Raw genomic sequence first — 12,714 nt, forward strand, 5'->3', positions numbered from 1 at the left:
TGGCGCCAAATTATCGTATTTGAACTAAAATTATCGTACATTTAAAAATATTAATAAAATAATCATTTATATATTAGTTGCTTTCCTTTTACACTCAAGTGATACTGAATCACTCAGTTATGTGAGTATTTTATACTCAGATATGACGTCATTGGTTCAGTGAGTAAAAGGAACGCGCAAGTGAGAAAATATTCTCAATAATCTTAAATCTAGCATTGTAAATTGTATCGTGAGTAATCGTGAGTTTTTAAATTTTAAAGCATAACGACATCCCGCCACAATAATACAGGTTCATAACCTTACTTTTAATGTGAGTCTATTAAACTCACTAAAGCACACGGTCTCGATCGTGTGCAGAAACTCAGTTGAATCTCACTTTCTCAGCTTCAAAAGGAACGTGCATTCAACTGAGTTATGACGTCACAAGTGAGAATTATCTGAGTTTTGATGTAAATGGAAAGCAACTATTATTTCTTATATTAGAGATAATCGCAAATAAGTTCGTTATCAATATTAGACGCTGGAAAAAAATCTTTATTCTTAAAAATTTTAATTTATTTATATTTTATTTATTCTTTAAATTCATACACATACATATGTGTGTGTGAATATGAAATGTTTGCTATTTCGGAAATAACTTCCGCCGCGCGAAAAAAGTTGAATTCAACTTTCGATTGGCCACCACGTCGCTTCTTGCCGCGCAGCAAGCTTTACCGCGTCCTGTGTATGTACAGGAGCCATATGTCAATTTGTGTTGTCAGCTGAAAAATTCTATAATTTTCTCAAATTATCGTAAATTTACGTACGATACCAAAGTGCTATCGTACATCGTACAATGGCTAAAATTATTGTACACATATACGATAATTATCGTACGGATCCTAACACTGCCGACTATATGGGTCTGATTATCGAGAACGTGACTAGTGTAATGAAAAGACCGCCAGCTGAAGAATATTTTCAGTAATGACATATATATCATATAAAGTATTATTATATTTTTTCTTGGCGCTCTATTTAATTTATTTTATCACGATGTACGTCTTATTATTAAATTATGAATTTAATTCTTTATTTGCATATTACAGTTATTATTATCTTGTGATCAGCTTTTCGCTGATATATTTTATCTCTTGTGAATTGTATTAGTTTTTTATAATAATAATATAATTTTAGTTTAAAATATGAAATAATTCACAATGCCAAATGCATAATTCATTCTTACCAGAGGCAAGTTGAATGTGAAATAAAAAATGTACGAACATTTTTTTGCGTTTCTAGGAATTATGCATTAGGGATTAATAGTGAGATCGAAGAAATTAAATTGATTCGATTAAATTCATTCGCCATGATGACATGTCTTTTCCTAGCATGGATTATTGTATTTCTTTATCTGAGCAATGGCGTTCGAAGCTTAGGCAAAGCCGTAAACTTTACTGCTCTTTTCCCATACGTCGTTCTGGTAATTCGAAATAATAATTAACGTATGATTAACAGGAATTTAGCGTTTTTTTGTGAAACAATTGTATATACACCGTCTGTCCGAAAAATTCCGGGACTGATTTTTTTCCCGGCTTACAAGTAATGCCATCTGTTAAGGGGATCCTAGTCGGATCCTAAAGTTAGTTCTGTCGGTACGGCAGAACCAACTTTATTATTTTGGGATATCTTTTTATTGACTATACAGATCAATAAATCCTTTTCCACGATTAAAGTACTTATAAAAACGGACCGCGTTAGCTATAATTCCATATATAAATCATATAAAAATCAAAAATTACAGTTTTGTTATCGGCTTCTTTCATGTCAGCTCGTAACAATACTTATTTAATAAAAATAGTTCTGCAGTTTATCTGTGCATAAAATATAGTATACGCGATAGGGTTAACATGAAGAAATATTAGTAAACAATAAAAAGTGAGATTGCAAGTCTAATAAAAAAGTTATATATTAAAAACATTTTCACGCATATGTGTGCATACGTGCATATGTTGGATATGTGTGGTGCTAACCTATCGTGTGTATATGTGTATACGTGTATATGTTTGGATATGTGTGGTGCTAACCTATCGGAGTTCGACCATCCGACTAGGATCCCCTTAATCAATTAGATAACCTTTTAGTAGCAATATTCAGCTATATTCATGTATTTTTGTAACAAGCTGCGTTCATTCTGTACTTAGTACCAAGCTTATGAATTCTTTTTGTTTTTTTGATCCGTTAAAAAAATTGTCATGGAGCAGAGAGCAGTTATCAAATTTAATTTTAAAATTGGTAAAACGTTCCGGATAATGTCATGAACGATTGTTTTAGAAATGTTGGTTTCTTCTGCGATCCTTCTGCATGTGAAATGACGGTCAATGAGCAGGAGATCACGAATCTTTGTGATGTTTGCGTCTGTCGAACTTGTAGCGGAGCGCCCAGACCTTGCATCATCCTCAAGTGACTGTCGACCTTTTTTAAATCGTTTATACCACTCAAAAACTTTTGAACGTGATAAACAATTATCACCGTAAGCAATTTTCATAGACTTATACGTTTCCGTAACCGTTTTACCAATTTTAAAATTAAATTTGATAACTGCTCTCTGCTCCATGACAATTTTTTTAACGGATCAAAAAAACAAAAAGAATTCATAAGCTTGGTACTAAGTACAGAATGAACGCAGCTTGTTAAAAAAATACATGAATATAGCTGAATATTGCTACTAAAAGGTTATCTAATTGATTAACAGATGGCATTACTTGTAAGCCGGGAAAAAAATCAGTCCCGGAATTTTTCGGACAGACGGTGTATATATATTTGTTACTTTTTCATGTTTCTTATCCGATCTATCCATATGTTTCTAGAGTGTCTCAATGTTATTCTTGTTTTAGATTTGGACATGTGAGTGCGACATGTAAGGGGAAATCTCGATGTGTTTCGTGTGGTGATGAGAGACATGAGGAGGGGACTGTTTGTCCTCGCTCGGAACCTTTGTGTATAAACTGTAAGGGAAGCCATCCGGCGAATTCTCGTGAATGCCCGGAATTGATTCTGCAGAGGGAAATTCGTATGATTTCAGCATATAGAAATATTACTTTATCGGATGCGAGGGATATCGTGAAGGGTCTTTCTGGGTCTGAGGTGCCCTCTAATTCCTTGGAGGAGTTTCCTCTTATTAATGGTTCCCATTTGAATGGGAGGCGCTTGGATAATTCTCGCGATGCTTCTTATGCGGGAGTGGTTGCCGGTATGTCCTCTCCGCCTTTGGCCGTCGGCTCAGGCATTGTATATTCCTTCTTCTTCGTCCTCGTCGTCTTCGGCTTTGTCGGGGGGGGTTTGGATACCAAGAGTTAAGGCTTGGAGAAAGAAAAATAGCAAAAATAGAGCTCCGCCTAGTGTTTCTTTTTCTTCAGAAGAGTCTTTTAGTAAGAAAGATAGCAAAAATAGAGCTTCGCTTAGTGTGTCTTTTTCTTCAGAAGAGCCTTTTATTACTAATGATAAAGATAGTTTGTCTAATCGTAATGAAATTTATAAGGGTTTAGAGATCCAGAAGAGTAAAAATAATATTGCTATTATTAATTCAGATATTAATTCTAATTTAGCTGATACTGATAATGGGGAAATACTGAAGAAAATTTTATTTCATTATAACTCGCTAACTTTGCAGATCTCTAATTTACTGCAGAAGATGAATGTTTCTGCTGATGGATCCTCGCTTGCTGTGGCTACGGATGTGAATAATGGTTTGGCTGTGTCGGCCTTGCCTTCTTCTTTACTCTAATTATGAATCAGGACAGGACTATTGGACAGTTGAAGATTTTACAATGGAATTGCCATTCATTTTTGAACAAGAGGGACTCAATTGGTGACTTATTTGATGATTATGATGTTTTGGCCTTTTGTGAGACATGGTTGGATGATAGGCATACCATTTATCTTAAGAACTTTAATACTGCTCGTGTTGATGGACCTTCTTCTAGATCGGGGGGTTTGATGATAGCTATCAAAAATTATATTCCCTTTTCATTAGTTGAGAATATTTTTGCATTGGAAAATCAACTAGAAACTTTGGCTATTAGAATTCCTATCTCTACGGGTTCTTTGATTATTGTCTCCATTTATAGACATCCGGGGGCTTTTCCTTCCGACGGCTGGGATAAGCTTTTGTATTCTTGTAAAGACTATTCATCCTTATTGATTCTGGGGGACTTTAATGCTCATCATCCGGGGTGGGGGTCTTCCGTCACTGATTCATCGGGTTGCTCTCTTCATCGAGCTATGCTTCATAATTGTATGATCCCCCTAAATGATGGTTCACCTACGTTTATTTCTCGTCCTAATCAGTTAAATTCTGTTATAGATCTTGCTTTTGTCTCTGTCTCGTTGTATCCGGTTTGCGGTTGGAATCTGTTGGAGGATTCGTACGGTAGTGATCATTTGCCTATTGGCATTACTATTAATTCCACATGTAATATTATAAGTTTTTATTCACATAAATGTAATTATAAGAAAATGAATTGGAAGGAATTTATGCGTTCGTTATGTGTTTCTTTTTCTGAGCTAGAGGATAAACTTGGGGATCCACAGAGCACCTTTACTTCAAAATATAATATCTTTTTTGATCATTTGAGGGAAGTTATTCGGGTCTCCCTCCCGAGAGGGCTATTAATTTTCGTGCTAAGGGGGTTAGACGTGCTCCTCCTCCTTCACCTTGGTGGAATGGGGAGTGTTCTGAGGCGGTGGAGCATAGGAAGCGTGCTCTTAAGAACTATCGTAGACTTATGAATTATCCAAACTATCTTGAGTATAAGAGGCGGGAAGCTATGGCTAAAAAAGTTTTCAGAAAGGCTAAGCGCGAATCCTGGAGGGCTTATTGTGGGTCTCTTAATTTTAGGACTTCTATGACCTCAGTTTGGAATATGGTGAAGAGATTTAAGCATCGTTATCTTGGGTTGTCTGCTTCTTCGATTGCCTCTAATGTTATTGTTCCTGATAAGTTATGTAATCAGATAGATGCTCTGTGCCCTCCTTATGTGGCTCCTGAGCCTTATAGTGTTTGTCGTGTGTCGTCATCTGTTGTTCGTTGTGATTTGTTTGACTCATTTTTTACAATGGAAGAATTTGATAGGATTTTTAGTATTCTTAAGCCTAGGAAGTCCCCGGGGCCTGATCAGATCGATCATTTGATCCTTCTCAAGCTTCCGTTGAAATATAGATCTGTTCTATTGAGGATTTTGAATGGTCTGTTTTTTGAGGGAGAGTTTCCTTTTGTATGGCACGAGTCTATCGTATATATGATACCCAAGGCATCTCCTGGGAAATATAGGCCGATATCACTCACTTCCTCCGTTCTTAAATTACTTGAAAGGCTTGTCTATTTGAGGTTAAATTGGTGGCTGGAGTCCAACAGGTTTCTTCCTAATTCACAATATGGATTTCGTAATTTTAGGTCGTGCATTGATAATTTAGCCATTCTTACTTCTCAGATTAATATTAGCTTTGTAAGAGGGCATTGTACTGCTTGTTTGTTTTTGGATTTAACCAGTGCTTTTGATAATGTTTTGCCCCACATTCTTTTGTCTGATTTAGAAGCATTGGGTCTTCCATTTCATCTATGTAAATTCATATACAACATAGTACATTTTAGGAAACTTCAGATAGTATTTAATGGTAGGATTATCGATGCACGCCATACCTATAAAGGGGTCCCGCAGGGATCCATATTGGCTCCGCTTCTTTTCAATGTCTATTTAGCTGGGTTGAGGAATTGCATTCTTCCTGATTGCGAGATTCTTCAATTTGCTGATGATATTGTGTTGTTCTCCAGCTCTCAGTCCTCGGATAAGGCGATAAAGTCCTTGGAAAAATCGGCTAATCGGTGTATTAGTTATTTGGATTCCAGAGGCCTTTCTACTTCTATTACTAAATCTGCATTTATGATTTTTTCAAGGAAAAGGATTTCTCCTACTTCTTATTCTGTTAAGCTAAATAATTGTGTAATCAATTCAGTTCATTCTCATAGATTCTTGGGTGTCATATTGGATTCTCGTTTGCGCGGTGAAGAGCATGTTAATTATGTCTCTGATAAGTGTAGGAAACTCAATAATGTTATTAGGGTCCTGAGAGGTACTTGGTGGGGGGCGGATCCTCGTACTTTGCTTCAAATTTATAGGGCTTTGATTAGGGGAACTATATATTATGGATGTTTTATCTATCCATTTAATAATGGTTCGATCTTTAAGAAGCTTGAGTTAGTTGTTTTTCAGTCTCTGCGTCTGTGCTTGGGTTTGCGACGGACTACTCCTACAAATGTTATTTTGGCGGAGTCGGGGGAAGGCTCTTTGTATCATAGGTTGCTTTATTTGACTTCTAAATACGTTTTGAAAGTGTTTTCTCAGGAGGATCATCCATTAATCGATAAGTTATTTTTGCTGCGTCATTTTTCTCGTTTTTCTCGTAAGGTTTGTCCTTCTTTTTACTTTCTTTTGTTTAAGGCATTTGATAGTCTTTCTCGCTATAAATCAAAAATTGCGTCGTTTGATATTTTTCCTCTCTTCCGTACTAATTATTGGGCAATTGTAAATTCTCCTACGACAATAGTTACTTCAACTAATGCTGTGGAATCTATTAAGAGTGCTTCAATTCCGCAAGTTATTTTTATGGATTTATATAAGGATTTAATTAATAATTCAACTCTATTTTATACGGATGCTTCTAAGAAAAGTACTTCTGATTTTGTGGGTTTTGTATTCTCCTTCTATTAATTTACAAATATTATATAGACTATCGTTTTCGTCTGTTTATACGGCCGAGGCCTTTGCTATTTTATATGCTCTTGAATTAATTTTACAAAAGTCTATCAATATTTCAGTTGTATTTACAGATTCTCGTAGTGTTGTGGAAGCGATTTCTTCTCCTAATAGATTTAAATCTTCTAATTTTGTAATTTTGTCTATTCTTCAAGCTCTGTATAATATTAAGATGAAGGGATTTATTTGTACTATAGTTTGGATTCCCGCTCATTCGGGAATTTTGGGTAACGAGACAGCTGACTTTCTTGCTAATAGGGCGACTTCTCAGGGTAAACTAGTACCTGAGTATTTGCCGCATTCGGATTTTTATGAATTGGCCTTTCATAGATTCATTAGTGGATCTCAGAGAGCTCTCCTCGCGCAGGCCAATTTCAAAGGTAAGAATTACTTTAATTTGCATGATTCTTTTGGCATTAAAACTTGGTTTCATAAAATTAATCTTAAAAGGAACTTTGTTACATCCTTGACGAGAATTAGAGTTAATCACTATGCTTTGAATGAGAGTCTTTTTAGATGTAATTTGGTTTCTAGTCCTGCTTGTCATTGTAGTTCTCCTTCCCAGTCCGTGGATCATTTGTTTTGGTCCTGTCCTGCTTTCTCCCTGCAGAGACGTGACTTGATTGATTCCCTTAAGAGACTTAAGTTTTTTCCTCCTTATGAAATTTCTTTGCTTTTGAAGGATCCTAAACCTAAAATTGTTAATCTGATTTGCTCTTTCCTTAAAGACTGTGCTGTGAACCTTTGATCCTGCCCCTTGAATTGGTGTCTCCCCTGTGATTGTAAGTCATGGACTGATGGACTGGGACTTCTGTGAAGACTTCTTTATTTTGGTCGCTGTGCCATTGGACTTATATATTTCTACCAGTTTATGGCTTGATGGGTGGATCATTTTGCCATCCTGTTGCCAATAATTTTTTTAAGAAGAAGAAGTATATATTTGTTGCAGGTCATTCTTTTTGTTCGTGGAATTTTACTTCCTGGCGCTAACGAAGGGATACTTTTTTATCTGACTCCCGATTGGAAGAAATTAATGTCGCCAAAGTGTGGGGAGATGCTGCGGTACAGATCTTCTTCACTTTGAGCCCAGCTTGGGGAGATCTGATCACTTTAAGTTTGTACAATAAGTTCACCAACAACTGTTACAAAGACTCCTTGATTGTGGCGATCTGTAATATCGGGACTTCCTTCTTCGCCGGCTTGGTCATCTTCTCGGTGATTGGTTTCCTGGCTTATGAACTCGACGTACCAGTGGCGTCGGTGGTAGATGAAGGCGCTGGTTTGGCATTTATTATTTATCCACAAGTAATTGTCAATTATGCATTTAGATTTTAATTAAATATAGGAGCTTTTATATCAGCTTTTACATTATATATATTTATATTCGAATATATATATGTTCCAAAATCATCAAAGATGATTCTTTTTATGTGATAATTATTCGCATATGTTGTGGCTCGTCTGCCGCTTGCGCCTATTTGGTCGCTATTGTTCTTTATCATGCTGCTCATCTTGGGTCTCAATTCGCAATTAGCTCTGATGGAAACTGTTAGTACGGTAATACTCAATGGCATCCCGACATTGAGAAATTATATGATCTGGGTAGTCGTCCTAGGAGCTGCAATAATCGGCTTTATCAATAGCGTCATTTTCACCACCAACGTGAGTTTCATTCAGTTTCTGTTTCTCAAAGATACAGATGAGAAATTGTTCTAGGTTTTTGACACATACTGTTGAAATGACTTATATTTTTCTGTTATAGGACGGCATGTACTGGTTGCAATTAATGGACAAGTTCGCTGCCAATTGGTCCGTTTTGTTGATCGCAATAAGCGAATGCATTCTCATGGCATGGATATATGGGGCGGATAGTTTTCTGGATGACGTTCAAGAGATGATCGGGCCTCGAGGTCGTTTATGGAGAAATTTTTCTGGACGTGGATGTGGAAAGTTATCACACTTGCTACATTATTCTTCAATTGGGAGAAATACGAACCGATCAAGTATATGGAACTTACATTTATCCGAAATGGGCGGACGTATTAGGCTTCGTTATCACTATACTTTTTGTTTTAGTCACTGTCAGTTCAGCTCAGGGCTCCGAACCGAAACAAAATTAGGGTTCGGTTTCGGTTACGGTTTAATAAAATATTTAATAACTGTTCCGGTTCCAGTTTCGGTTTTTTGATAAATAAAGGAAACCGAAATCATTTAAATTACGATTTTTTCGGTTACGGTTCCGGTTTTTAAGTTTTATTTTTTGTTTTTCCAATTAAATTAATTTCTAAATTATATTACTTTAAAAAATTATTATTAATTTTTATGACATATAAATAAACAACATTTCATATTATATATAAAAATTGATACATATATGTATCTATATAAAGTTTCAACCTTATGCCATAAGGCTTATGGCACCATATTTTCTTTTTTTTTTTCCTTAAAAAATATATATATGTATATGTATATTCTATGTGTGTCGGATTCAAAATAAATAGATTTTTTCACTTTACGCTAGTTACTGCGATAATACATGTGTTTCAGAACATTTTAAAAATAATTTATTTTTAATTGTTGACTTCGTATTGCACTTCGAGGAGGCAGTCATCATGATATTTCCGTCATTTGCGCAAAAACCCAAAAAAGTACCGAAAATAATTTAAACGGTCCGGTTATGATTCCGATGTTATAAATTTAACAGAATTTCAATACCGTTTACGCGGTTTCGGTTCTACTAAAAAAAACGGTTATAAGAACGGTTATCGATTTTGGTTCTAGTTCGGTCCGGGTCCCTGGGTTTAGCTATAATAATAATAAGTTGCGAGACGATCTTTGTTTTATTTAAACACAATGCAGGACAGCACATAATGATTGTTTCGCAAAATATAAATAAATTTCGTAAATATAGATAAATATTTCTTTGGGAAAATTGTTCATTATTTTAGTTCTTCAATGGAATAGAAAGTTATATTATAATATATGCATGAAAATGAATTTATAACACATTTAGCAAATATAGAGAGATGAAATTAATAAAGATAGAAGCGTGTGTGCGCGAAGACAGAAAAAAGCCGAGGAGAAAATTTAATGTATACTATATATACATATATAATAATTAATGTATACATATATCTCTTATATACACTTGTCAACAAAATTAATGCATATGTATTTTAAGTCAAAATTTCGCATAATTTCAAATAAGCATAACTCCGCTAAAAATGATCGGATTTAAACAATTTTTTTTTTATTGTCAAGCTTGAAGTCTCTACTTTAAAAACCATTCGTCAGATTTTTAATTTATCCTCCTCCCCCGTACGCTACTGCTTCAAAAGTAAGGACGTGTTTTGTCTCTAAAAAATTGCGTACTTTGACGCACTCCACGGGGTGAAATAAATTTTTTTCGCAAATCTTATCATAACTATCGTAAAATGTGGACTTTTTACTACAAATTTTAAAAAAAAGCAAAGTTCGTACGATTTTTTTTCGCGGAGTTATTACATATGAAAGTTACCCATACATTTTTTCCATTTACCGCCAGCATTAGTATTACCCGACACGCACCACGAGGTTGCTGGTTGGATTTGGCGCATAGTGTGTGTGTGTGTGTGTGTGTGTGTGTGTGTGTGTGTGTGTGTGTGTGTATGCGCCCACGCGTGCGTGCGTGCGTGCGTGTAAATTTGGGCTTAAATTCCTTAAACAACAATTAGAGCATGCATTAATATGCGTGAACGTATAGAAGAAGTAATCTGAAGACGAGGCAGGAACACACAATTTTGAATGAGAACATTCCTACATTTCCCTCTCCTAACCATACGCACGCACGCACACATACACACACACAGCAGAGAGGGTTTGGAGTCATTAAATGGAAAAAATGTATGGGTAACTTTCATGTGTAATAACTCCGCGAAAAAAAATCGTACAAACTTTGCTTTTTTTTAAAATTTGTAGTAAAAAGTCCACATTTTACGATAGTTATGATAACCCTGATAAAAAACATCGATAGAAAACAATAGGAACTGATACGATCTGTAGAAAATCTTATCGTTTCTTATCGTATCTTATTGTTTTACTTTTTAGATTTCGAAAGAAATGTTATCGTTTTTTATCGTTTTCTTTCATTCTCCGTTAAAAGCGGATTCAGTCGTTAGAATACGATAAAATTCTTATTGTGATATATTGTTTTTTATTGTTTTATTGGAATTTATCAAGAAAAAATGATTGAAAATCTATTCGTAATCAATTGTATATTTACAATAAAAAAAGTTTTAAGTTTTTTAACATACAATTACGAAAAATCCTATAATTTTTAATCATGCATCAACCATAAACAATTGAAAACGTATTTTATAAATGTATTATCGTCAAGTTACAACAGAAAACATCCCCGATAAAAAATCGATAGAAAACAATAGGAACCGATACGATTTGCAAAAACAGTACATTGCAATTATATTGCAGTAATATTACAATCTTGCAAGTTGCATTGTAATACTGTAGGGACATTATAGAAACATATAACTGTAATATTTTATGAAAAATCTTACAGCAACATTCCAAAAATATTATAAAAAAATAGTATTCAGTCAAATCGTTAGTTCCTTCATTTACCGCTATGCGACGCGCGATTCACTATCTATCTCGTACTTAAGTTTTAGTCAGGAGAATTATATAAAGTTGATGAAATTAGCTCTAAGACTAAAGGTACAATTGTCTCTTAACTTTAAAATGTCGAGTAAATGCTAGATTTAACGCTTGATGTTATAACATTAATAATGTTTTATAACATCAGCATAAACTAGAATTTACTTAATTTAAAGATAATAATTATAGAAATATATATATTTTACTACATTAAATTACTATAAGTAAACATAATGATGAAAGCGCGTAATATATCGAAATAAAAAGTTTTATTTAATATTATTTTTAATATATTGCACCGTAATAATACCATAGCATTACATTGTAATTTTTTTAAAGGCGGAAATTTTACTGTCACCATATTCTTGCAGTAATATTGCAGGAATATTTCACAACTCACATGCAATATTATAATGTTAGATCTATGCAATATGTTTCTACAATCATTCAATGCTGTATGGGTTAGCGAAAAGAAATGATAAGAAACGATAACATATTAATAGGATACTTACAAAAGGAAACGCTAGAGAATCAATCGTACATTTATGATATTCTTTCGTTAACTTTCGATTCATAACTACGATTAAAAACGATGTAATCGTTTTCTGTTGTTTTCTATCGATTTTTTTTATCAGGGAAGATTTGCGAAAAAAATTTATTTCACCCCGTGGAATGCGTCGAAGTACGCAATTTTTTTTAGACAAAACACGTTTTTACTTTTGAAGCAGTGGCGTACGAGGGAGGAGGATAAATTAAAAATCTGACGAATGGTTTTTAAAGTAGAGACTTCAAGCACAGTGAAAAAAAAATTTTTCAAATCCGATCATTTTTAGCGGAGTTATGCTTATTTGATATTATGCAAAATTTTGACTTAAAATACATATGCGTTAATTTTGTTGACGAGTGTAGTAAATGTCGAAAATTTCCAATATCTATTTGGTACGTACCTTTTTCAATATGTGTGTTTTAATGTAAAACAGTTAAACGACTAAATAAATAGCATACAATCAAGACCTTTTATAAATAAATAATGTGTACGTACACAAGAGGAAAAGAGTTGCAGCAAAACACAAAATAAAACTGATTTTATCTCAAAGAAAAGACTGTATTATCTATATATGTGTGTGTTTAAATATTGTTGGCTTTAATCTTCCTTAAATAATTTTATGGGAGTAAAAGGAGAGAAGAAGGGGAAGGGGAGACTGAATATAATCTTTCAGACAAATATTAGCACGAAGATCCAGCTATAACCGAATAGGCTTGTCGTAGT

General features: G+C 34.3%; 1 protein-coding gene across 4 annotated transcripts; it reads left to right on the plus strand.

The window, feature by feature from the left end:
- The first annotated feature begins 2,175 nt into the window (after positions 1-2,175).
- LOC145936195 (sodium- and chloride-dependent neutral and basic amino acid transporter B(0+)-like) lies at positions 2,176-9,366 on the plus strand. Of its 4 annotated transcripts, none has more exons than XM_083038125.1 (4): positions 2,176-2,714; positions 7,744-8,099; positions 8,329-8,456; positions 8,557-9,366. In XM_083038125.1, exons 3-4 carry the CDS (start codon positions 8,334-8,336, stop codon positions 8,980-8,982), a joined length of 549 nt encoding a protein of 182 aa, XP_082894251.1. In that variant the 5' UTR covers positions 2,176-2,714; positions 7,744-8,099; positions 8,329-8,333; the 3' UTR covers positions 8,983-9,366. The 4 variants fall into 4 exon arrangements, with proteins under 4 accessions (XP_082894251.1, XP_082894252.1, XP_082894248.1 ...); XM_083038126.1 differs by having other exon boundaries at positions 2,177-2,714; positions 7,744-8,456; positions 8,557-8,797; positions 8,871-9,366; XM_083038122.1 differs by lacking the exon at positions 2,176-2,714 and adding an exon at positions 6,859-7,174 and having other exon boundaries at positions 7,523-8,456.
- Positions 9,367-12,714: the final 3,348 nt, after the last annotated feature.

Source organism: Prenolepis imparis, unplaced genomic scaffold (assembly GCF_030444845.1).
Source record: "Prenolepis imparis isolate NDT839.2.m4 unplaced genomic scaffold, iyPreImpa1.0 SCAF_5, whole genome shotgun sequence".
NCBI classification, from domain to species: Eukaryota; Metazoa; Arthropoda; class Insecta; order Hymenoptera; family Formicidae; genus Prenolepis; species Prenolepis imparis.

What these genes read in the sequence shown, in the direction of transcription:
- LOC145936195 (XM_083038122.1), top strand. Translation starts at nt 8,295, where the DNA reads ATGCTGCTCATCTTGGGTCTCAATTCGCAATTAGCTCTGATGGAAACT. An exon ending in GCGTCATTTTCACCACCAAC is followed by an intron (nt 8,457 to 8,556) that starts GTGAGTTTCATT and finishes TTTCTGTTATAG; the next exon opens with GACGGCATGTACTGGTTGCA.